Source organism: Camellia sinensis, chromosome 13, assembly GCF_055761805.1.
Source record: "Camellia sinensis isolate YWXY chromosome 13, ASM5576180v1, whole genome shotgun sequence".
NCBI lineage: Eukaryota > Viridiplantae > Streptophyta > Magnoliopsida > Ericales > Theaceae > Camellia > Camellia sinensis.
The window spans coordinates 135,874,550-135,901,071 of NC_138973.1; the positions used below are offsets into that span (position 1 = coordinate 135,874,550).

Genomic DNA, 26,522 nt, shown 5'->3' on the forward strand with positions numbered 1-26,522 from the left:
AGAGAGAGCTTCTAGGGTTTCCTCTGGTTTCGAGAGCTTCTAGAGCTTCAAGAGCAGATCGCGACGGGAAAGATCGAGATGACGACAGCGCTAGGGTTTCCTCGGACGAGGAAGATCGAGATGACAATTGCAAGAGAGAGAGAGAAGAGAGGTCGCGACGATGGCCGGAAATCGCCTCCACAGTGCCGAAAATCGCCTTCATCGAGAGAGAGAGAGTGAACAGTGTTTTCAGATGGGTATATATCATGGCATTTTCGTAAATAATGGAGATTAGGAGGGGCATTTCAGTCATTTTGCCCTCCCAAAACAACTGGGCGCATAAGTTGAAAAAATAAGCACCCCAATAGCAACTTTCCATTTAAGCCGAAATTTGGCTTAAATTAAGCCATAATCTATCCTCATAAGTTGTACCAAACACACCAATATAGCTTAATTTAAGCCAAAAGCTGATTTAAGTTAAAAATAAGTTTTACCAAACGCCACCAAGGTTGCACGTACGTAAGGGAGAGTGAAGAATAGCTTAATATACATTGCTAAGCCCCTTTTCTATCTCCTTAAGCTTTTGGGAAAGTTGGTGATTTAACATGGTATTAAACCTTTAGTTGGGGGAGGTCTTGTGTTCATGTCTCTGCATTTGCATTATTTCTCTTTCATTTGCATTGTCTCGTCTCTCTATGTATGGATGTTTGCTCCACATGCAAGATATTGCACATCTAAGAGGGTGTTGAATAGCTTGTTATATGTGAGAGAGGGTGTTAAATAGTTTGTCATACATTGTTGAGCCATTTCTTTATCTTTTGTACAGGAATTAGGAATCATTGAGGGTAATATTACAGTGATGACGAAGGATGTAGAAGGAATGGGCAAATGAGTAGATCTTTTTATTTTGTGCTTTTGAAACGGAATGTTCATAAATTTTCATAAAAACTTTATAATTTTATTTATGTTTTTAATGTTTAATTTATTTATGATTCTTAAAATTCGTTAAGCTTCATAGGATTTGTTTCCTTTTAATGTGTTTTTTAGTGATCACAAATTTATAATTAGGATTCTTAGAATTTGTTTCCTTTTAGTATGTTTCTTCGTGATCACAAATTTTTAATTATAATTCTTAGGACTTGTTTCCTTTTAGTATGTTTCTTAACTATTAAGAATTTTAGTTTCCTTATTTTTATTAGGGTTTCTTTTAGCCTATAAATAAAGGCGACATTGTAATTGGTCATAGTTGAATAATGAATTTAAGTTGAGAAAAGTTGTGGCTTTGTGTGTAGGGATGTAGCTCATATTCTTTTTTATAAAAATCTTGTCTTCTTGAATCAATTGAAAGATAGGATGGATTTCTTGATAAACCTGTAAGTTTTCTAAACAACCTGTATATTAGATTGAATTAATTTGAACAAAGAATACATACATCATTTATATAGAGTACCACTAATTAATTCCTAACCCTACATGAATACATTACTGAGATATATAGAAGTCTAATATACATAGGACACTGAATCCTAATCCGAGAAGAACACATATTCTCACACCCCCGCTCAAACTCAAGGTGTTTTAGCAGAAAACACTGAGAGTTTGTCAAGAAAAAACCGAAACCGAGCAGTGGTGTGAGTCTTAGTGAAGAAGTCAGCAAGTTGCAGAGCCGAAGAGACAAAAGGAAGCGAGATAAAGCCAGACTGCAGATGCTGGCGGACGAAGTGACAATCAATCTCAATATGTTTTGTCCGTTCATGGAAGACTGTGTTATGAGCAATTTGAATAGCACTTCGGTTGTCACAATAGAGAGAGGTTGGGGAAGATTGAGGGACGCCCAACTCAGATAAGAGCTGACGAAGCCAGACAATTTCAGCAGTAGCATGAGCCATAGCACGATACTCAGCTTCGGCAGTAGAACGGGCAACAACAGGCTGTTTCTTGCTTTTCCAAGAAATTAGGGAATCACCAAGAAACATACAGAAACCAGAAGTAGATTTACGATCATTAACATCACCAGCCCAATCAGCATCAGCATAAGCCACTAAGTCTAAGGAAGAAGTAGAAGAGAACAGCAAGCCCTGAAATATAGTATTGCGAAGATAACGAAGAATTCGAAGCAAAGCAGCCCAATGTGTAGAGCGAGGGGCAGAAACAAACTGACTAATTACATGGACAGCATAGGTAAGATCAGGGCGAGTAACTGTCAGATAGACTAAGCAACCCACAAGCTCACGATACAACGTAGGATCATCTAGAGGAACCCCATCAGTAGTGTTGAGCTTTACATTAAGTTCAATGGGGGTATCAGACAGCTTAGTGTCAGTAAGTCTGGCACGATGGATAACCTCGTTAGCATACTTAGCCTGGGACAGAAAGTAACCCTTAGGAGAAGAAGCCACCTCAATGCCAAGAAAATACCGCAATGGTCCCAGATCCTTCATTTCGAAGGTGCGAAAGAGATGCTGCTTGACCTCAGAGATAGCAGAAGAGTCAGAGCCAGTGATGATCATATCATCTACATATAGTAAGAGAGCAACAAAACCAGCCGAGGTATGTCTTAGAAATAAAGCAGAGTCGGAAGCAGAAGGATGAAACCCAAGCTCGGTAACAGCAGTCTGAAAGCGATCATACCAAGCACGAGGAGACTGCTTCAGACCATATAGAGCACGCCGAAGACGACAGACTTGGCCAGAGGAATGGTGAAGACCAGGGGGAGGACGCATATAAACCTCCTCAGTGAGAGTGCCATTAAGAAAAGCATTCTTAACATCCATCTGATAAAGGGGCCAAGAACGAACAGCAGCGACAGAAATCAAAGTACGGACAGTAGTCATCTTGGCAACAGGAGCAAATGTCTCCTCATAATCAATACCATACTCCTGGGAGAAACCTTTGGCCACCAGACGAGCTTTGTAGCGCTCAAGAGAACCATCAGAATGAGTCTTGACTTTGTAGACCCATTTGCAACCAACTAGATTCTTACCAACAGGTAAAGGAACCAACTCCCAAGTACTCGTTTTCTGTAGAGCAAACAACTCATCCTCCATAGCTTGAACCCAATGAGGATCCTGACAGGCCTCCTTGTAAGACTGAGGTTCTGCAAAAGAGTGAATAGCAGACAAAAAGGTACGATAGGAAGCAGAAAAACAAGTATTAGACCAACCCAACCTTTTTAGAGGATGACGCGCTCGAGGAGGATATCGGTGTGCAGCAGGATCAGAGTCGTCAGAAGCAGGAGGATCAGCAGCAGGGGTAGAGACAGCTAGGGGAGGAGGAGCCTTGCGACGAGAATAAACTAACAACGGAGGAGAAGAAGAAAGAGAAGGAGAAGGCGAAGGAGGAGAAGTAGTCAGAGGTGAAGCAGAAGGAGAAGATGGAATAAGCTCAGGAGGAACTGTGGAGATGTACTCATCAGATGGGACCTCAGAAGGAAATGGATCAATATGAACCAAATCCTCTTTGGAAACTGGGGCGGTGAGAGGAGGAAGCTGAAAGTAAGATAGACGTTCGAGAAAGGCAACATGGCGGGAGACATAAAGGCGACGAGAAACAGGGTCATAACAGCGATAACCTTTCTGAGTGAGACTATATCCCAAAAAAACACATAGGACAGATCGGGCACTAAGTTTAGTCCTATCTTTACGGGGTAAAAGGACAAAACACGCAGACCCAAATACACGAAGGAGGGAGTAATTAGGAGGTTGAGAAAAGAGAGCCTCATAAGGAGACCGACCCGAAAGAAGGGGGGTAGGCATACGATTAAGAAGAAAAGCAGCAGTAAGAACTGCTTCACCCCAAAACGGAGCTGGAACGGAGGCAGAGAGAAGAAGAGATCTAGCTGTCTCAAGAAGATGACGGTGTTTACGCTCAGCTCGGCCATTTTGGGCAGGTGTATCAGTACAAGAAGTTTGGTGAATGGTACCCAAGTTGGCCAAATATTCACAGAATTCAGTTTTAAAGTATTCCCCACCCAAGTCAGACCGCAACAATTTAATAGTAGCTCCAAACTGTGTAGTGACCATAGACTGGAAAGTACGATATATTTGGTAGAAGTCAGACTTATGAGTCATAAGATAAATCCATGTGTAACGGGTGCAGTCATCTACAAAAGACACATAATATACTGAACCCCCTTTAGTAAGAACAGGAGAGGGTCCCCAGACATCAGTATGTACAAGAGAGAAAGGAGAAACAGAAATAGATGTACTTTTATTAAAAGGTAAAGCTGACATTTTAGCAAGTTTACACCCCCGACATTCATCAATTTGACTAGGAGAAACTTTACCCAACAATCCTGACTGAGCTAAAGACCGTAAGCGGTCAACAGACAAATGACCAAGACGAGAATGCCATAAGTAAAACTGACTCGACTGAGAATCTAATTGATAAGAGGAAAGTGCAGCTGGAGAGGTGGATAAGGGGAGATGCAAGCTTTCAACCACATAGAGATCTCCAATTCTACGGCCGGTCCCAATCTGCTTCTTGGACACCCGATCCTGCACACAACAGACAGAAGAGGAAAAGATAACATCAAAACCAGACGCATCAAGTTGACTGATAGATAACAAACTGACAGATAACTGAGGAACATAAAAGACAGAAGGAATAGTAACAGCAGACATGGCAGAGGGTAAGACAGACCCAACAGATAAAACAGACATACCAGATCCATTAGCAGTATTAATAGTAATAGGAACGGGTGGGGGAATACAATTTTGAAGTAAGGAAAGGTGAGGAGTCATATGATGTGAGGCACCAGAATCAAAAATCCAAACAGAAGAAGGGATACCTGAAGAGGACCCAAGCAAACCTGAATGAAGAGAGGTAAGAGCGGAGGCAGATGGGGATGACTGAGAGGTGGACAAGATATGCTGAAGTTGTGCAACCTGAGCACTCAGGGAAGCCAAGTCAGGATCGGGGGCCGGAGTAGATGCAGTGTAAGCAGCAGGAGGTCGGAAAGTACTCGAAGTAGTACCGCGGAACTGTGTCTGAGAAGACGGAGCAGGCTGACGTCCCTTTTTAGGACAATTGTTCTTCCAATGACCCCTCTGATGGCAGAAAGCACACTCATCTAGCCCTAATGGTCCTCTCTTGGGTTTCGTAGTGGCCTGAAGTTGATGAGAAGGAGGGGTCGATAACAAGGGCGGCTTGGCAGGAGCCAAGAACACAGAAGGAGGCAAAGTCTGACTGGCCGTCTTAAGACGGGTTTCCTCGGAAAGGAGTTCACGAACAATAGCATCCACAGAGGGAAGAGGAGATCGGTGAAGGATGCCACCTCGAATAGCCTCATACTGAGGGGAGAGAGCTGTTAAGAACTGGACTAAACGACCATGTTCCCGAAACTCAATATAAGCGTCTAATATTTTGAGACTAGGTGGTTCCATAAGAGCCAACTGATCCCAGAGACCTGTCATCTCAATATAAAAGTCTTGAATAGTTTGATCCCGCTGACGAGCACCCTGAATAGTTGTTTCCAACTCATACCGTTTGGCAAAATTGGACTGCTAATAAACACCGAGTAAATAATCCCACACTTCCTTGGCAGTACTGTACTTGGAAAACATCATTCCAATACGGTCATCTACAGAGTTGTGAAACCAGGTAAGAACTTGGGCATTATCACAATCCCAAGTGTCACAGGAAGACAGATACCCTTCTACCTTTGGGTCCGATGGACGAGGAGCAGAACCAGAAACATAGCCCCATTTTTTTTGACCAAGAAGAAAATTCTTCATAACACTGGCCCAATAGGCATAATTACCACCATTGAGTTTACATTTAATCGCTTGAATTTTAGAGTCCATTATTGTAATAAACAAAAGATTAATGGGTCAAAATATACTAATAACTTAATAAATGGGCCAAACAGGAATAAGGGTTTTAAATGGAAATACCCAAGTTGAAGCAGAGATCGCGAAGCAGAGAGAGAGAGAGACTGAAGCTGAGATTGATTTCAGACGGAGCTCGCGAAGATCTCAGACAGAGATCACGAAGCATAGAGGCGACCACAGAGAGACGACCACAAGAGTCGACCAAGACGGAGACACGATGAGCCGCGAGGATGACTGAGACTGAGATGAGCAGTTCGATGGGTCAACTGAGACGACTCACTCGCGAGACGAGGCATCCAAAAGAAGCCCTTGCAGACGAAACAGATGGGTCACCCAAGTCATGAACAGAGATCGAACCAAAGGAGTTTGATCATGTACCAGATAATCGAGAAAGAGAGAACGCGATCAAACAGATGAATCACGAACAAGTTGAACCAGTTCGTGCGTAACCCTAGCCAACACGAAATCAGGAATCACAAAGCTCTGATACCATGTAAGTTTTCTAAACAACCTGTATATTAGATTGAATTAATTTGAACAAAGAATACATACATCATTTATATAGAGTACCACTAATTAATTCCTAACCCTACATGAATACATTACTGAGATATATAGAAGTCTAATATACATAGGACACTGAATCCTAATCCGAGAAGAACACATATTCTCACAAAACCACCCTGCATCATTTGGTATCAGAGCTTAACTTGGATCCACGCTTATTATTCAAACCAGTGTGATTGCTTCCTTTATACAGTTTGTTGGTTCGAAGAAGGAAGAAAAATAAAAAATAAAAAAATAAAGGAAGAAGAAGAAGACCCATTGCTGCCTCATGCATTCACTTGACAATGCCCATCAGGTTTCTCCCTCATCAATAGGACTGTATCTTTAAGCACAGTTTTACAGTTGTTTGGTACTATGGATCATAAACTGTATAATCATTCCAAGTTTCACTATGATACTTTTTTTCATCAAATAAAAGAACCCAGTTAGCATACAAAGGGATAATTGAACAAGGTATATCTATGTTCCTTAGATTGAGCTGCTTAATGCTTCAACTTCAATTGCTCGTGGATAACAATCTAATTTCACTTTTCAAAAGCAGAAGAAGAAAAGAAACTACTGACCAATAATACCAAATATGTAAGGAGCATTCGGATCAACCTCTGGGGGTGTTTGAAACGAAAACGCTCGAGCAGAATCACCGTCTCCGACCTTGTAAAAGTACTTGGTGTCGTACTGAAAACAAGAAAATGTCCAACTGATTGATGGAATAGATATAGAAACAAGAAGGCAAGAAAATATATAGTGCCCACAAAAAATAATTTTATGGAAAATCAATTGGTATAACTTTACATGTACCAGAAAGAACAATTTTTTACACTAACCTCCTCTGAGATTTCTGACAATTGCAGGGACCTCCCCTGAGGTTTTGGAAATTACACTGACCCCCCTTCTAAAACTAATAACAGGATTCCCCTTTCTGTTAACTTTACCACAAATGGTGTTAAAAATAACAAGTAACTGAAATACCCTTCATCTACCCACCACATCTTCCTCCCTTCTCTCTATTAATTTATCTTACCCCACTACCATGTACTCCACCAATGTCTACTTCATCCCTAAGCCACTATCACCACACACAAAGGGCACCTAAAATCTACTCCTTTATTTCATTATCATCCCAGGCTTTCTCTTTCTCAAAGCTTTTTCTAATACAATTAAACAAAGCTTTGAAAGTTTCTCCAATGGCTTCCCTGAAATTCACAACATCAAGAGTTTCATGCAAAAGCAACACTCGAAGAGCTCCACCACACTAGTATAACTCTTTAAAGATGTTTGGAAATATTCAAATCTATTCAAAGTGGCAACCATCTCGATTGGGTTTGGTGTGGTGTTGTGGTGGTTGTGGTGGTGGTGGTGGTAATAGTATCAATTAATTTCTGTCTCCAAACCATGTAATACCAAAAATGAAGAATCAACATCATTTAATTTTATGACAAGTTGAATGGTGACTTTGAAATCAAACCAATCTAGGTTTAGTGTTCTTGATAGAGCATCAATGTTTGATTGAATAAAAAAATAAAAAAATAAAAATTGGAATGATGAACCTCAATTAGATGAATGAGAAATCGAAAAATGGGAATTCCATTGATCAAATTTTTATGGTGGGTCTAATGATTTTGGGTGAAGGAAATTGACTGCTAATATTTGTATGCTCATCTTCTAAAGACTCTTAGAATTTCGCCAAAAAAAAAAAAAAGAAGGCCAAAAGAAAAGAAAAGAAAAGAATATGAAGATGGTAGAAAAAAACGAAAAATGTGCATATTGTATGTATTTGATTAGGAAAATTCTATAATACACACCCCATTTTGGGGTATGTACCATATGCCCCCAGTTATGACGATTGTGATTTTTGGTTATCACTTATTTTGGTGTTAGTTATGATTTGGTCATGACTCATGGGGTATTTTACTTGTAACTAATTGTGGTGTTGATTACCTATTGTAATTATTATTTTGGTTGGTTACACTTTTTGCGGTGTTTGGTTATAAAAACTTTTTTTTTTTTTTGGACAAAATGATTTAGTTATAACATTTGTAATAATCAACACCATAAATATCATAACTTGCATGTGGGACACTCCAAAAGGGGTGTGTATAGTAGCATCACCCATTTTATTATGTATTTTTTTGACAAATATTATGAATTTTTGTAGCAAATGTTATCTAATTTTCTGATAGTGTGATGATAATTTGTTATTAGATATTGTTTATTATAACAATTGTGATACAGTTATGTACTTTTATGGCAGTATTACTTCTTTTTTTTTTTTTTTATCAATATGTTACTCAATCATAATAGATTATATCATATTCCAAATTTTTGAGTTTCAATAAAAAAAAATAAAAAAAAGGAGTAACATTATCATAAAAATACATAATTGTATCATCAATTTTTCTAACACACAATAATTTCACTTTAGAAATCATAAATTCTCGTAACACTATCAGAAAATTACATAATATTTAACACAAAAACTTGTAATATTTACTAGAAAAATATGTAAATTATATACAGTATCACAAAAACACCCAGTGAGCGAGTCAAGAAAATCATGAATTGAAGCACAAAAGCTACATTGACTCTATGTCTATGTACTCCACAGCAGATTTATCTTTTTTCCACCATCGCTGTCAGTGACTTTGGTCATCTCCCTAACCTATTTCTTTAATAAGCTCAATTTATTTTTCCCTTTATGACTGGTCAATACCATAAACCCCCAATGCCAGAAGGTTGTTTTCAGGGGTGGACTGGAATATTAAAAATTTTTTAAAAAAAAAAAAGGAGAGAGAGAAGGAGGAGCAAAAACATTGAAGACAAATAGAGAAAGTAAGTGAGCTATAGGCAGGAAGCAGTGGCCAGTTAGCTGCAAAGTGGGAGGTAAAAGAGGGTAATGGTTGGCGGAGAAAAAAAGATAAGAAAAAGAGCAAATAGAGGGTATTTTTGACATTTTTTCTAGGGCAAAGTTAACAGAAGGGGGTATTTGTATATTGTCAGATAAAGTAAAGGAGGTCAATGTAATTTCCAAAATCTCAGGGAAGGTCCTTACAATTGTCAAAAATCTTAGGGGAGGTAAGTGTAATTTACACATTTTTCTTGAATATCATCATCATCCAAATAGTAGTCTGTGATGCTTCTATGGAGAACTATTTATATGAAGACATCAATTTTTCAACCCAGCCATCTAGGGGTTAAACTAAACGAACCCCTTTCATCGGAACAGTTCCAAGACTACTCGTTGAAATTTCCGTATGTTACCAATTTTGAACTCATTACTGGAAGATGACACAAGAGTCTGACATAATGCAAGACCAATGATCTTTATCCATGTAAACTCCACTAATACACGTAACTTTGATTTCTATTTACCACAAATTATAGAAGTTGTATAATTCATTTACAATATGTAAGGTCTCTACATTACATAATTTCATGTATATTGTAGAGTATGCATAGACAACTATTTATTTTTGTCTTTTTCTTGGTTAACAACTTGAATATAGTAATCGTGTTTGATCATCAGTAATCCTAGGCAATCATATTACTAATAATTACAGACTTAATATCCAATTACCTCAAAGCCATCCTTTTATTTTTGATAAGTAAATTTCTATTAAAAAAGCATCAAGGGGATGCAGTCCATTTACATCAAACAAAACCTATGGAATGGTATGCACCTTACAAAGCTGAAGTATCACCAAAAATAAAATTGCTCCAGGCTAGCAACAAAAAACTCTTCTAGACATAGGTTCCTCATTTCACAAAAAGATATCGTATTACATTCCCCTCAAATGAACCACATAAAGGGGTCAAAAGCCAAGTTCCCACCCCTTGCCACCTCACTAAGCACGCAAAAAATCTGCTGCTAATCTCATAAACACCTAGGACATCCCAAACATCAATAGGCCCAAATCTCATAACAACTTTGCTGCCTCACAATGTAAGATGAGGTGAGGGGTCATTCTCCTCATCACTCCTGCACATGCAACACCAATTTACCGTGACATGCCTTCTCCTTACAAGGTAAAGGTAATCAATAGTGAGGAACTTCGAATGAGCAACATTCCACACACACACACACAAAATAAAAATAAAAAGGGCACATCGAAGGGCTCCAACCAACCAAATCCCTTTCAAGGGGAATGAAGCTCCACCACCTCCTAATAAAACTCTAAAGATGGACTTTACCTTAGACACACCCTCAGATAAACTAGCCTGCCAAAGATCACAAAATATTGAGAACTCATGACAAAGCTGAAATAATGCCAGCAGCTCATCCTCCAGTATTGCATGTGTATTCTCAAAAGGGCTGTCGGCTGTCCCCAAAAGGTATGGTTATCATCTCTATGAACATAGTCTGCAACAATTACCTCCTATTCTTCACAAAAAATAGCCGGAAAAGAGCTTTTAAAGGGTATGTTAATCACACAATCTTTGCCTCCAGAATTTAACCATTTCTCTTTTGTCAACTCTTAATATGACAAACTGCAAAATCCTCCCAAATATTTCAAATCCCTTTCCAAAGCCCTTTCTCGTAGGTTAAGTCCACCTCCAAATAAGTCTAATGACCCCAAGCCATACCATATTTAGCCAACACCTACTGCCTCCAATATCTCTCCCTTTCTAATGCAAATCTCCAGCACTTCCCCAACAAGGCTTCATGAAAGATTTCAAGCCACCTAATAGAGCTAAACTCTTATAGGCAGAATCAACTAAATGACACTCAAACTAATCGCCCATATCACCCCAAATGAAGCCTCATTTATATTTCTGAAACCTTCTAGCAACTAGAACTAGAATGGTATATATAACATATAGTCAGTAGACATACTTGACAATTACCTTAAGGCCATCAACAAGACAGTGGTGAATGTAGCCAGACGTATAGTTGTAGAAAGTGTAGTTTGTCACTGTTCCTGATGCAGTAAATTCATACTTGTTCTCTGATGTTCCATACTGTACTATGTTGGACCCAGGTGCTTCAACTGTAACCCATGATATTAGAACAGCCTTTCCATCATAGTCACCTTGTGTGATGTGTACCTACAACAGAATATTTAAAATAGTTAAACATAATAAAAGCATATAGATTCTGTTGAATTGTAACTGAAACTAACAAGAAAAATATGTAGGTCGTATGTAGTTGTAAGCCAGTTTATTTCCAACTAACTACCAAAAACATGGCTCAAGAACAAGGTATGTGACTATTTCCACAACTTAATTTGCAACCAAACTCCATTTTTTTCCCATGAAAAATATTTCTGAAAAACATCTAGTAGGGAAGTAAAATTTTGTTGAAGGTCCTCTTAATTGATCAATAATAACAATTATGCATGGGGAAAGTTTAGCATGTCTGCAATGGACTATATATATTTTTCTTTCAAAGAAACAAAACAAAGGTATCTCTTTAAAAGTTCCACTTAGAATATTTCTGGTCAAAGAGTAATAAGCACAATACAGGAAGCGTTAATTTATTATCAAAACTAGGGGAAAGAAATATGGAAGTCCTTATTTTGTAAGTAGTGACATGGGAATGAGAAAAACAAGGTTCAGAGTGATGTAAAGGAATTATACTCCTATGATTTGCTTATGTCAAGATAGATTGGCTATTTCTGATGATCAAAATGTCTAAGTCTGTAAATTGCAATGTATTTGCCTGGTGGCAAGGCCTTAGGACTTGAGGGTGTGCTCCTCCAAGGTTTGGGAATTGAAACCTCTTAGGTGCTAACAATTCCTTGGGACCATCAGACTGGAAAAAAATCCTTAAATTAACTGTAGTGGACTTGCTGAAAACTCTTTGCCGAGGACCTGTGCACCCCTGGGGATTAGTTGGCCTTTGATACAAACACCCTGGTGCCAATTAAAAAAATGTCAATGTAATCTTGGGGTGTTTTGGTTGGTAGTGTTTTTAGCTCAGCAATTGAGATTGAGTTCGGGACATAGATCTTCTTAAACAATTGATGTAGCTTTCACCTCCATGCTAGAAAGGAATATGTCCGTTTCTAAACCCTTGCCCATCACTTCATTGGCTTCTCTTTTTCTCTTGGGCACTAGCCCACCTTAGGACCTCAATTATATAAGTTTCATAGTTCGTTTCATCATAGTTTTTGAGTCTGCTTGCTTAGAGCTTGCTAAGGACTTGCTTAGTGCTAGAACGCCTGTCCCCCTGAAGCCTGCTCGCTTAGCACTAGAGCGCCAAATTTCCTTGCTTAGCGCTCACTAAGAGTGCCTCATTTCCTGCAATGCTCATTTGCTTAGTGCTAGAGTGTTGCCAGTGTGTATTGAGGCCTATTTTTGGACCTTTTTACCCTTGAACTATTTAAAAGGTCAGATTTCATCATTCTTGAGATAGAGACTGTTAATATATTCTTAGATCCACCTTCTCTCTGTATACAAACTTCATAGCTTGTTCATCAAGACTCTGTTGATAAGTCTTGTTTGATCTTCAATCTAGAGCTTTGATTCATGTTTTGAGATTATTCAATTCACCTAGATTGAATCACTACACATCAAAAACCTTCACAATTCTTCATATTCCTATAACACGGTGGCCAATGAGCTTCGTGATTGCTATTGGATCAACAGAGGTTGACACCATCAAAAACCACTTTGGAGCAGAGATCAAGCTTATTGAAGCTTGTGGTGACCTCAATAGTGTAGGTAAACTTGAGTAAGGGTTGCAATTTCTTCATCTTGAAACTTGTAACTGTTTGATTCATTAGTGGTTTTGTTGAGGGTGTGATTTTCATCGCATGGGGGAGTTCTCCTGTAGGGATTCCACGTAAAATCTTGTCTCTTGATTGATTGTTATCTGTTCGATCAAATTACTCAATGAGTGAATTGATGGATTAGATTGCTTAACTTTCTTATTAAAAGCTTGAATAATTGTTTAGTTAATGAATTGTAATTTGAATTGGCACGAAATCAATTAATCACTTGGTAATTTCATAATTGAACATAATTAGTATAATCGGCCTATTCACCCCGCTCAAGGCACAATTCTATTGGTGCTTTGTCTTTTCTATTTGTATTAAAGCTATTTCAGCTTACAAATGATTTTTTATTCACAATGAATGGTCACTTGAGAATGCACAATGAAAACAAGAAACATATTTTCTTGTAAGTTCTTTATTGTAGGGTCTTCTACAACTCCAAGAATTTGATAATATTGAAGGCTTACTTGCTGTGGTGCATTATAACCCTTGGGAACTACAAATGCTTCATTATCAAGAGGAATGTCAGTAGATGGCCACTCTGAACGAACAAATTTACTTGTGACACCAGCACTCCCACTGTCAACAAAGCTCAACAAAACAAATGATAAAAGTTGGAGCAGAAGCAACACAAATCCCATTCCCTTATCCTTCCACATGATTTTTAATCAACTGAGGAGACATAAATTGCTGCATGTGCAAAGGAAAACCAATGTAAAAATCAGTAGGAAAAAACCACAAAACTTATGAATACTCCACAAACTTGTATCGAATTTTTTCTCCCTGTGCATTTCGTCTAAATATTTGTAATATACTTACTGCCCCATTAAGTAATATTATAAACCTAAATAAATGGAAGTGAGCTACAACTGATAATATATAGATAAGTGGAAGATTACAAGCTTGGGCATCCAAACATAAAGATTGAGAGTCCAACAGAATTCCACCTGACATACTATGCCGGAGTTTACTCTATACATCAATTGGTGTGCTACAACTAACCTTGAATAATAGCATACACAGAAACGTGCACCATTAGTATAAAGCAACCATATTTATGAAGTTTTGTCACGATTTTTTTTTGTACAACTAAAATACCCCTAATCAAATAACTATTCATCTCTTCTCTTCCAAACATAGTGTTTGGGAACCTATGAGTGAAAAGAAAAGAAAAAAAAAAGAAATGATTGTGATTTCTCTCATTCTTGTTTGGATAAGTAAGAAATAAAAGAAAAGAAATGATTATGATTTCTCTCATTCTTGTTTGGTTTAGATTTCATAAGAGAAAAGAAAAGAAAAGAAATTATTTTATGTTAAATTACCAAAATAAACTTTTTATATTTTCAATCATTTTATTTCTTTTATTTTTACAAGGAAAAAATTGGTATTATGAAAATATTAGTTTCTTTTCTCTCCCAATCTCTCTACTTTTAGAAAGATTGAAAATGAGGGTTATAAGAGAAATGAGTTTCTCTGAGTTTCTCTCCGTTTCTCCCAATTTCTCTTCACTTAAGTTATCCAAACAAGTAAGAGAAATACATATCTCTACATTTCTTTTATTTTCTCTCCAAATCACTCAATCCAAACATAAAAAAGTTAGTGCCATTGGCCCAAGTGCATATATATTCACACACAAACACAGCTATATATATCATTTTGGAAAATAATAATTTGATCAGAACCTTTGATCCACAACCACAGCCAGAACCAGTTCCAGAAACATCTGGATCGTCTTTCTAACCAACAATTTGTATTCAAACTGGCACATGACATAGTATTTCAAGTATGAAACATTATCAAGACACCAAATTTAGTTAAAATTAAAAACATAACCGATTTAAGAAAGACAAAATGAATCAAAATCATGAACGTCACTCTTCAAAAGCAATAGTCTGAATCTTGATTCACTTCTACAGATTCAAATTGATTTCAACTCACACAAGCATACATAAGAAATAAATACATGTATACTAGAGGTGGACACACACTGTGTGTGCAATTTATAATTGGATATGATATTATGGCAGTTATTTGAGGTAGTTGGAGAGAATTGAAGCAGTTTATATTGATTATCAAGTTTGGAGTGTATTTTTAGAACAAAAATTCCGTGACATCAACACTAACTCCAGCTTTCACTCTATAAAACTATCACTAATAAATTTACAACAATTCATACATCATATAATTAAGGGAAAAAGAATTTGAGAGATAGGCACCTATATAAATTTCATTTCAATACTAATTTTTAAAAAAAAATGGAAAACAAAACAAAATATGGAAAAAAAAATAATTAGAAACTAAGACTACAATTTTGATTGCACAAAAATTTGAGAGAGAAACTTCTCAATGGAGACTATGAGAAAGAGATGTCCATTTTTTTTTTTTAACCTCAAGCATTGGGATCCAAAAGTTATGAATTATGTTATTAGGTTTTCGTGGCAAACAAACAAACCAAAAGACAAGAAAATCAAACAATAAATAAAACTAGCAATGTTCCCACCCGATGGGTGTGCCATTAAATTTGCAAAATACAAATTGGATTTGAATATGAATTTGATCAATTATAGGAGGCAGGTCAGTTACAAGAGTCAATTAATTACATGGCCGTATTTTTGAATAAACTAAAAAATCGTGACATCCACAAGAAGAAACCTATTTTCTTTATATATTAGCGTATATATATATGTAACGGAAATTGTAACCGTTGAATTAAAATCATATTACAGATCTGTAACTGCTGATTCAAGAACACTCATAGGCATGCACACCTTCTAATGTATATAAATTAATATAGAGACATACATAAAAGATGATACAGACACACAGAGAGATGCCTGGCAGGTTTAAGGAAAGTACATGAAATTTGCAACTTCTGCGCTTTCAACGTACCCCTAAGGTTTTGCTTTTATCAAGGATCTCCCCCGAAAATTTCAAAATAAGGGCTGACTTGTTAAATATTTTTTCCAGCAACTTTTTTTTTTTTTTTTTTTTTAAAAAAAAAGTAAATGTGTTTGGTAAATTATAACAAAATATACCTTTTGTTACTAGGAAAGTATAGGTGAGATTGAATTTTTTTTGTCTTACATTTTTTTTTAGATCCTTCTAAATTATAAAAATAATAATCAAAGAGAACAAAAAATTGAAAAAACATAATTATAAGAAAAAGCAGCCAAGATATTTTTTCTTTTAGGGGAAAAAAAAAAAGGATAATTGGTGAAAAGTCTAATTTAAAGAAGGTATAAGGCATTAGATCCAAGAGAAAATCTTATTTGGTGATAAGAACATTTGTTGTTCAAAAGTCCATTAACACCTATCTGTTGAAATTTTTAGGGTAAACTACAAATATACCCCCTGAGGTTTGCTTAAAATACAGATTGCCCCCAGTGGTCTAAAAAATTACAAATACCCCCTTATTGGAATTTTTTACTTAACAGAATTAACTCAAAAAATGAAATTTATAATTGTCTCCTATACAATAATAAAAGTACCTAAATTATAAATTGAAACATATTTTTAACGTCATTAATAACTGTTAATTGACTTGATGATATGTTAATAAAAGGAGCGATTTGTTATGAAATTAGAAACCTCAAGAGATGGAATGTAATTTTCAAAACCACAGGAGGACGATTCGTATTTTAATCAAATCTCAGGGGGTTTATTTGTAATTTACCTAAATTTTTATAGATAAACTATCTGTTGAATAAATCTATTTGCTAAAATATGTCTTAGTTTTATCTTTCTGTTAAAATTGTTTTATTATTTTTAATCTATTTGTTGAAATTCATCAAGCCTATTATTTGTTGAAATTCAACAAGCCTATTTTTCTTATCTTTTGAAATTCACCAAGCTTATTTTTCCTATATGTTGAAATTCATAGAGCCTATTTCCCCAAAGAATCTCTCACTCCTCTAACAACACCACCACCGCTATAAACAGATTGAAAACATTTCAGAGACAAACCCAGAACAAAACAGAGTTTCAACAAATAACATGATATATTCGTCACTCAGGTTCATGGTGGAAAAAACGATAAATACAAGAAGGATGAGATGAAAATAGAAGACAAGATCGGCCATATTTCTTCCTTCACGTACTGTCGTAGCGCCTCCGCAATCAGATTACCAACTGTTGATTCCGGTGAAATCACCACCTAGACAGCCCCAACAAGGCTCCGTTGAATCGTTACGTTTAGTAACAATTTCTTCAACTTCAACGGTCGTCCCTCCACCACAACACCGCCGACCCTCCTCCTGGCTAGCAACTCCAGCACTGTCTTTGGCCTTATGGCCCCGTTTATTTTCAGAAATAGAATGGAGGGAATTGATAGTAAGAGGATTAATAGTGAGGGGATTGTTAGTGAGGGGATTAATAGTAAGGAATAGTTAAATTATTTTTATATAAAATAATAAAATAAATAAAAAAAATTTAAAACTTAAGCATTAATATTTTTTAAAAAATTCCCAATATATAAAAAATAAAAAAATTTCTAATCCCCTCACTATTTTTCTAATACCATCTCTACCTCCTCACTATAAATCCCCCTTCCAAGGCATTTACTAATACCTAGGTATTAGTAGTCCCCTCCCCATCTCTCAAAACAAACACCCTATATAGTAGTTCCACCTCACTATCAATCCCAATCCCCTTCCTATAACCCCAAACAAACGGGGCCTATAAGTTGCTCTCCTATGGCCCCTCCACTTCGACCGTGAAACGACAACGATTTCTCCACCAGCTTCCCTTTCTTGTTCTACTCTTCCTGTCCTCTCCAATGATTCTTCGAGTTCGGCATCGTATATATACATATGAATCAATATATATATATATATATATATATATGTATATGTATATGTAGAAGGAGTTGGATTGAGAAACTACCTCAACCAGCGGTAGCGAAAGAAGTAAAGGCAAGAGAAGTAGAGAGCGGGGGAGAAGCAGATGTGAGAGAGCATCTGAAGGCAATGGGAGAAGAGAAGCTTGACAAAGGCGATGAAAGTAGAGAAGGAAGAGATGATGAAGAACAAGAAGGATGAGATTGAGAAACAGAGAAAGAGAGATGAGAGAGAACCCACCTCAATAATGGTGTTTTATATTGTACAAATAGAGAAATGATTCTGATATCATAATTGTGTCCTTATGCACTTAATAGTTTAGTGCGCGAACTTTTAGACGAAACAAATCCAAGATTGGATTTATGGCATTACTTCTGTTATGGGCATTTTCGAAAAAGAAAAATGTGACATTTACACCAAGTTACGACTAAATATTAGAGACACATATCAATTACAAATTGTCTTAAGTATAAATAAATATTATATAAACAGACCTTATTAGAATAAATTTGAGTTGTTTTTCTTTTGTTTCTATGAGATTTATATGTTTAGAGGTTTTTAATGCAATTAGGATCAAATTTCTTCCTTGGAGAGCGCGGAATCGTGTTTCTTAGTAAGAAATGCCACTTGAGTAGAAGATTCCTGCAACTAAGTTATAGAATAGTATAGATTAGAAGGAAAAGCACACTACAGGTGCAACTGAAAAAATTATGGGCACTGTAGATGTATATACGACCATGTTTGTTTAGATGTGCAGTGGGATTCAGTGATAGGAGTACTAGTGTGGTAGTATTAGGTTAAAGATGAAATGTAAAGTGTATTTGTTTGTGTATTAGGAGTGTGGTGGTATTAGTAAAAGTCTATGAAGCACGGGTGCAGATGCGGGTGCGGGTACCATACGGGGTACGCCAATATACCAAAATCTTTTTAAAAAAAATAAGGTACAAATATGGTTGGGGTACGCAAATATTATTATTATTATTATTATTATAGCTAAACATTCAACCTAGAAACCAAAGTTCAATACATAACAATTTAAAAAAATCAATATTACGGAAGTAATTACTATGAAATATATACACCAGTTTATGAACCCTGAATTTAATTGTTCCTTTCTTTTGTCATCTTAGATTTTAAATTTTTTATCTTTTATTTTATATAATTCTGATTGTCTTTCGACTACTACAACAGTTGGAAGAAGAGGGAAAAGTTAACAGAGTTCTACATTCCCTAAATTTTTTTGAAGATGATTAAAGAGGAATAAGGTGTAGATCAGAACAAAAGAAGAATCGAAGAAGGATAATCTAATGGAAGAAGAAGAGAATCAAAAAAGAGGAGATCGGCTACAAGAGGAGGTCAGAAAACTCACCGTAAAAAAAAAGAAAAAAGAAAACTCAGATGTTCGACTCGTCGGATGATCATTTGCTGCAAAAAGTAAATGAACAAAACAAAAATCTGAAGGAAAACAAAATCCAAAGAAAGAGGAAGAAGAATCGAAGAAATAGATGAAGAATCTAAGAAGAGGAGGTAAGAAAAACACAGCGGAAGATCGAGCTTCGTCGTGGACCAGCACTGTCGTCTTCGAAGGAGAATTGAATCGCTGCCTCTGTTCTTCGAATGAAAGTCGAGAACGACATAGAAAAAGAAAAGAAACGATAGATATGTAAATGGTTTTGGAAAATAATCATTTGATCAGACCCTTTGATTCACAACCACTACCAGTTCCACAAACATCTGGATCTTCTTTCTAACCAACAATTTGGATTCAAAGTGGCACATGACATAGTATTTGATGTATGAAATACAAACATTATCAAGACAGCAAATTTAGCTAAAATTACAAACATAACTGATCTAAGAAAGACAAAATGCATCAAATCATGAACATCACTCTTCAGAAGCAATAGTCTGAATCTTCCTTCATTCATTTATACAGATTCAAGTCGATTTCTACTCACACATAAGCATACATGAATAAAATACATGTATATATATATATATGCATGTATATAAGCAACAAACTTAGAGAGGTTAGGTAGGAGATGTAGAGAGAGAGAGAGAGAGAATACCTTCAAATCATTTGGAGGAGGAGAAGAAGGAGAGGGAACGAATGCCTTGGCACTTTCATCGTCGGAACAAATATCACCTCAATTTAAGAAGCTTGATGGCAGGCGTAGATTAGCAGTGTAGCAAGAGAGAGGCGTAAGATAGAATTTACCAATTGATTTTGAGATATGATAATGATCGGAAAGTGGAATGGTAAGTGGCATGTTGCGATTGGCAGAGATGGTGATCCGACCCGCCTATTATCGGGTGCCCATCATAAGTTTGTTCGTTTCACAATTGAGAGGACAGAAAATTATTCCCGCGTCTGTCGTCACGGCCACTGTCACTAAGTGGATGATTGTGGCACGTTGAGGAGTGTTTGAAATGACTTAAATAAGTATATTTTTTATTTTTTTATAAAAAGATGTATAGAAAAATAGAGAATTGATATGATGAAAAAAAATAAAAAATGTGTACTTATTTAGAACAGTCAAACTTAGCCTAAACAACGGGCCAATTAGCTGCACCTTCATTAAGATTTAGGGGTGATTTGGGATGATCTAAGTGTATTTTTAATTTTTTATGAAATATGACTTGGATATGAATTGAGTTTAAAGTGATGTGATAGAGAGGTGATATAATTTAAATAAGATGATATGATTTAAATAGAATAGTGACTTTTTAATTTTTTTAAAATACCCCAAACAATTCCTTGGTTAAACTATCGGGGCTTTTCCCATATTAAGCCTCTTTTGCATCCTATATTCCCAAACTGGCTTAGTTTGGACGGATTTCCCAAACTAAGCTAAAGCGCTATTACAAATCGCGTTTTCACTGTTTGGAGCCCAAAACTTGATGAATAGTGAAGGTGCTATTGTGAATCGCGATTTTAATTAAGAAAACGCTGTTTGAAATAGCGATTTTAAGGTAAATTTTTTTCTGAATAAAACGCTATTCTAAATAGCGCTTTATTTGTGGATTCGTTTTGTGAAGAAAATGCTATTTCAAATAGCGATTTTACTGTGCATTTCTTTTGTAAAGAAAATGCTATTCGTAATAGCGTTTTCACTGTTAATTAATGAAAACGCTAATTGAAAGAACGCTTTTAAAACTCCTATAAAACACGGGTATGGCCTCGTTTGCAATCACGTTTTTGACACTTAGGTTTTTCGTCTCTTGCTTGATCTCTCTCATTTCTCGGACTCTCTAGCTCTCACTCTCCATCTCCCTCTGCTCTCAGACTCACTCGCTCTCGATCTCGCTCTGCTTCGGCTCTCACTGTCGCTCTCGCTCTCGCTCTCCCTCTGCTCTCTGCTCTCACTCTCTGTCTCTGCTCTCTCTCTCTCTCTCTCCGTGGTATGGCATCTAGTTCTGTCTGTATCATTTGAATTTTATGTATTTATTTATTGTGTTTGTGAAAAATGTGAATGTGTTTGTGAAACTGTGGATGTTAGGGTTTTAAATGTGAATTATTAAATGTGTTAGGGCTCTAATGTGTTAGGATTTTATCAATGTGGTTATGAAATTAGGGTTTGGAATTTTTTGAAATCAGAAATCAGGGTTTGAATTTGTGCTTTTGAATTTGTGAAATTTTTATGCTTTTGAATTTTTGGATGTTGCTTGTGAATTGAATATTTGGGTTTAGATTTTTTATGCTTTATCAGTGTGATTATGAAATTAGGGTTCTAAAGATAATTGTTGCTCGATATCAGATTGTTCACACATCCTTTTAGGATGACATTTTAGGGTTCAAAAAATTGAGGGTTTTGAATCATAAATCAAGTTTGGAATATTTTGAATTTTTTAAATAAATCATAAATATGAGAATTGAGAATTGAAAATTGAAAATTGGAATTATGAAATTCATAAATCATAAATTCATATAATTGATAATTGTTAATGTCATATTATGAAATTCATAAAATTGAGAATTGAGAATTGAAATTATGAAATATTTATATTTTGAAATTTGAAATCAGAAATTGGAATTTTGAAATTATGCTTGTGAATCAAAATGTCTATATTTTGAATTTTGAATTGTGAATAAACCAACCTATATTTGTTGAATTGGAAATTATTATTATTATTTTTTTGCTTGTTAAGAGGAATTAAAAGGAAATTAGGGTTTGAAATTAGGGTTTTAAAATTAAATTTTTTTAATTAAGAATAAAATTAAAAAATTTGAAATTCATATAATTGATAATTGTTAATGTCATATTATGAAATTCATGTAATTGAGAATTGTTGAATTGGAATTATGAAATGTCTATATTTTGAAATTTGAAATCAGAAATTGGAATTTTGAAATTATGCTTGTGAATCAAAATATCTATTATGAAATTGTATTTTTTTTGCTTGTTAAGAGGAATTAAAAGGAAATTAGGGTTTGAAATTAGGGTTTTAAAAGTAATTTTTTTTAGTTACAAATAAAATTTAAAAAATTGAAATTCATATAATTCATAATTGTTAATGTCATATTATGAAATTCATGTAATTGAGAATTGTTGAATTGGAATTATGAAATGTCTATATTTTGAAATTTGAAATCAGAAATTAGAATTTTGAAATTATGCTTGTGAATCAAAATGTCTATTATGAAATTGTATTTTTTTTTGCTTGTTAAGAGGAATTAAAAGGAAATTAGGGTTTGAAATTAGGGTTTTAAAAGTAATTTTTTTTTAGTTACGAATAAAATTTAAAAAATTGAAATTCATATAATTCATAATTGTTAAATGTCATATTATGAAATTCATATAATTGAGAATTGAGAATTGAAATTCATATTATGAAATTCATGAGTTGAGAATTAAGGTGGACTGACAATTTCAATTCGAGATCCACATGGTTACATATATATGATCATTGTTGTTTAAGAAAATAAGACTGTAAACTGTATGATTGAATTCAAAATTTGAAAATTGAAATGAATTTGAAAAAATCAAAAGTTCAGAGATTTGGAAAAAAAAAAAAATGAATTTAGTGCATAATTTCCCATATAACTGATATAGAGGTATTTTTGAAAAACCCAAAATATGAGACATAAACACCCAGAGAAGACTTCTCTTTATAATAGTACTACATATATATACACCTTTATTCAGTATTTCGTTTGGTAGTATCAATGTGGAATTGTATACTTGAGAAATGGTATTTGAATCTATCGCCTATTATACTATATGAGAAATGGTATTTGTCACCTGATTTATTTCACTATACTATTTGACCCTCTAGGTGTATTTATTCAATTCAAGACATTGTGTATATTTAATAAAGGGCAAATTTCACTTCAATGTGCATGTGCAAACTACCCATATAATTTGGAAATAACTATAATGTTCCTGTGGAAGGGGGTTATGTTCTTATTTTCAAATATCAAAGGTAAATCACACATAGAGTAAAAGGGGGTTAAAGTCAATTTCATCTTTCAAAAAAATGACAAATATAATATGAATTTCAATTAAGAATACTAAGTATATGGAAAGATTAACGTTGTTTCATAAGTTAAATTTTATGAAACTAATTTCTACTAAATGAAATTATTAAAAAATATATATTTAATTTTGAATGTATTTTATTAAAAAAAAATATTTGTATTGACTTCAAAATAATAAATGAAAAGATCATGTTCTCTCAAATAAAAGATCATGTTCTCTCAAATATTTAATTTTGACTCTATTTTATTCAAAAAAAAAATATTTTTATTGACTTCAAAATAATAAATGAAAATATCATGTTCTCTCAAAATATTTAATTTTGACTCTATTTTATTTAAATAAAAAAAATTTGGTTTAATTTCGTTTGGTTTATTTCACTATATTTGGGGTCAGGCACCTAGAATATGATTAAAAAATTTAATGAGTTGAATTTGTAATACATATAATAACATTATAGTAGAAATTAAAATTTCCTCACAAAACTTAAGAAAATTTGAAATTTTTTTTGAAATGGGTATTGAACGAAGTGACTTATCGTCACTTCCGCTTTGTGACTGTCCACCACCATTGAAAAGGAAAATCTGAACATTATGTTTTAATAATTTTTATTTTTATTTATATAATTAGAAGTCATTATTAGACTAGTTATAACATATGTATGAAAAGAATCTTAAAATATTTTAATTAATAGTCCATAGCAATTTCGTAGGTAAGAAGGACAAAAAAAAAAATAATGGCACTTTGATGGGTAAGCCTGTGTTTCATAATACCAAATAATTGGTATGGATGGCCCGATAGATTCACATGGATAACTATCCAAAATTTACTACATAGATTTAACCGCCAACTTCAATTTTCTCTCTAATTTTTTGCCATTATAAATTATCTCCCTAATTATTTTTTTCTTACTTTTCAGAGCGACCCAAAATGAGTTTTTTGTTTTAATTTCATAACAAAGCCTCTATGGCCTCTAAAAAATGAATGAGGGTTACTAGTTCACATAAGAAATAACTTTGTCATTAAGGTCCCTAATAGCACAAGTTTGAGCAAATCAAATTAACTTATCTGTAATTGTCCATAAATCTAAAGAATTAGATCACCAGTTTTAAAAAATTAATAACAATGTTTGAAACCTCTATTTTATATTGTTTAAATCAATCGAGTTCTTTCAACTCAATGGAACAAATATTTAATTATCTACAAAACTTACACTATGATTTAAGATGTTTGTATGATTTGTCCAATTTTGTCCAGTCTCACTGAATAAGAAAAATACTTGATAGAATGAAGTGTTTTTTAAATGTGTGATATATCTGTCTACCTTATCAAAATACTAAAAAATAGATCAAGATTTATGAAAAGAAAACAAAATAAGTGTTTTTAAAATTGGTCCCGCTTACATGCGTACGATTAAATCATTGCCTAAATTAACGGTTGTGTAGAGTCATTATTATTATTTATTTATTTTCAGTGAATGCCTTTTAAAAATTGATCATATTGAGGAAGGGATCATATGAAGTTATTGCTGCTATGTGATTCAAAATTTATTTTTCACCACTAATTCAAAAGAATGAAGACAAGAAGTATAGTTGTTCTGATTTTTTTTTTAAATTAAGACAAAAGAGTAATGACAACAAAGAGCATTCACGCAGAAAATATAAGAGTCTTCAAATAGGAAGTAAATAAAAACTCCACGTAGAGATGAAATCTCAACTGTTGTTTTATACGAATAAAAATAAGTGAGAAAAATGAGAAAATAAACAGTAATAATCAAATTGAGACACAAATCTACAGCTGACAAAATATAAATTGAAGTAATGTTTCACCTCTACAGTTCCTTCAATCCTGGAAAATATAAATTGACAAAAAATGAGAGGTTGATTTTTATAGGAAAATGTCACTGATATAAATGTGACTTTTGGAAAATTTATTGTTGTTCTTTTAATGTTTATTTTAGAAGTAGAATTCGATATATGTATATTGTTGATATTTTAATGTTTATTGTTTCATTGAAGCAAGTATATGACAACTGTTCCAATTATCTTCTACTGGGGGGGAAACATAATTCGAGATCCCGATGAAGGTGTGTCATATGATGCTGAGCCGAAAGGGATATATGGGGTGCAACTTGGTACCACACTTAGCAATTTGGAGGAGATGTTGTCACGACCCAAACCCGGCCCTAAGGGTTTAGCACCGTAACCGGCCAGTAATCCGAGATTACCGAAGGCCTGCAGAACAGTAATACAGTAAAACAGAGTACAGGGCCTGGCGGAAGCCAATACAGTAAATAAATAGTGTCCATTGAGCTGTGACAGTCTGAATGCAAAAAGGCTTTTCATACATTTATACATAAACAGTACAGAACAGTATACACAATATTTACAATCATTCAGACTAGGGACTCGACCCTAGATAACAGTACAGTAACACTCGGTCTATACAGAACAGTAAAACAGTACAGAAGGGGGAAAAACAAACAAAACACCCCCAAGCCATAGCATGGCAACTCGGAACCTCACAGTGAGGCACAAAGGCTGGCTTGACAAAACTGAAGTAACCCTGACGCCTCTAGCTGCGGTCTGGTGCCTGAACACCTACATATATATATGAGCAGTGAGCTAAAGCCCAGTGAATAACATAAAGCATAAAGGGGTTTAGAATGAATGTCCTTACAGTAATGAAACAGTTCAATTCAATCAGTATTTCAGTCGTTCAGTACAGTAAACAGTCATATGTGGTACATCCATTAGCATAACAGTAACAGTAGGTCTTGAAAGACCGAACAATAATGATGGCCATCAGTCAGTAAACAGTAGTGGTTCCACGAGGGAACCGACAGAGATCTCTGTAACAGTAACAGTAACAGTAAACAGTAGGTGCTAAGGATGCCACAGTACAGTTCAGAAATAAAGGACATACATTCATTCAGTTAACAGTAATCAGTTCAGAAAACAGTACAGTTCAGTTGTTCAAAAAATAATCATTTGTGAACATATCTTTACACAATCGTTACTCACAGAGTTCTGGGCTACAGTATGCTAGAGCGTGTCTCCCCAGTTGCCAACCCTACACAGTTAACAGATTGAACACACACTAAGCTACACAGTTGGGAAA

General features: G+C 34.9%; 1 protein-coding gene across 1 annotated transcript in view; it reads right to left on the bottom strand.

The window, feature by feature from the left end:
• Positions 1-20,317, bottom strand: part of PAP26 (purple acid phosphatase 26) — a 52,287-nt gene extending 31,970 nt beyond the window's left edge. Inside the window, exons 1-4 of the mRNA XM_028205938.2 lie at positions 19,995-20,317; positions 13,558-13,780; positions 11,220-11,420; positions 6,941-7,052 (exon numbers count right to left, since the gene is read on the bottom strand). Coding sequence (XP_028061739.2) covers positions 6,941-7,052; positions 11,220-11,420; positions 13,558-13,749 — 505 coding nt within the window. The 5' untranslated portion in view covers positions 13,750-13,780; positions 19,995-20,317. The remainder of the gene's footprint in view (positions 1-6,940; positions 7,053-11,219; positions 11,421-13,557; positions 13,781-19,994) is intronic.
• Positions 20,318-26,522: the final 6,205 nt, after the last annotated feature.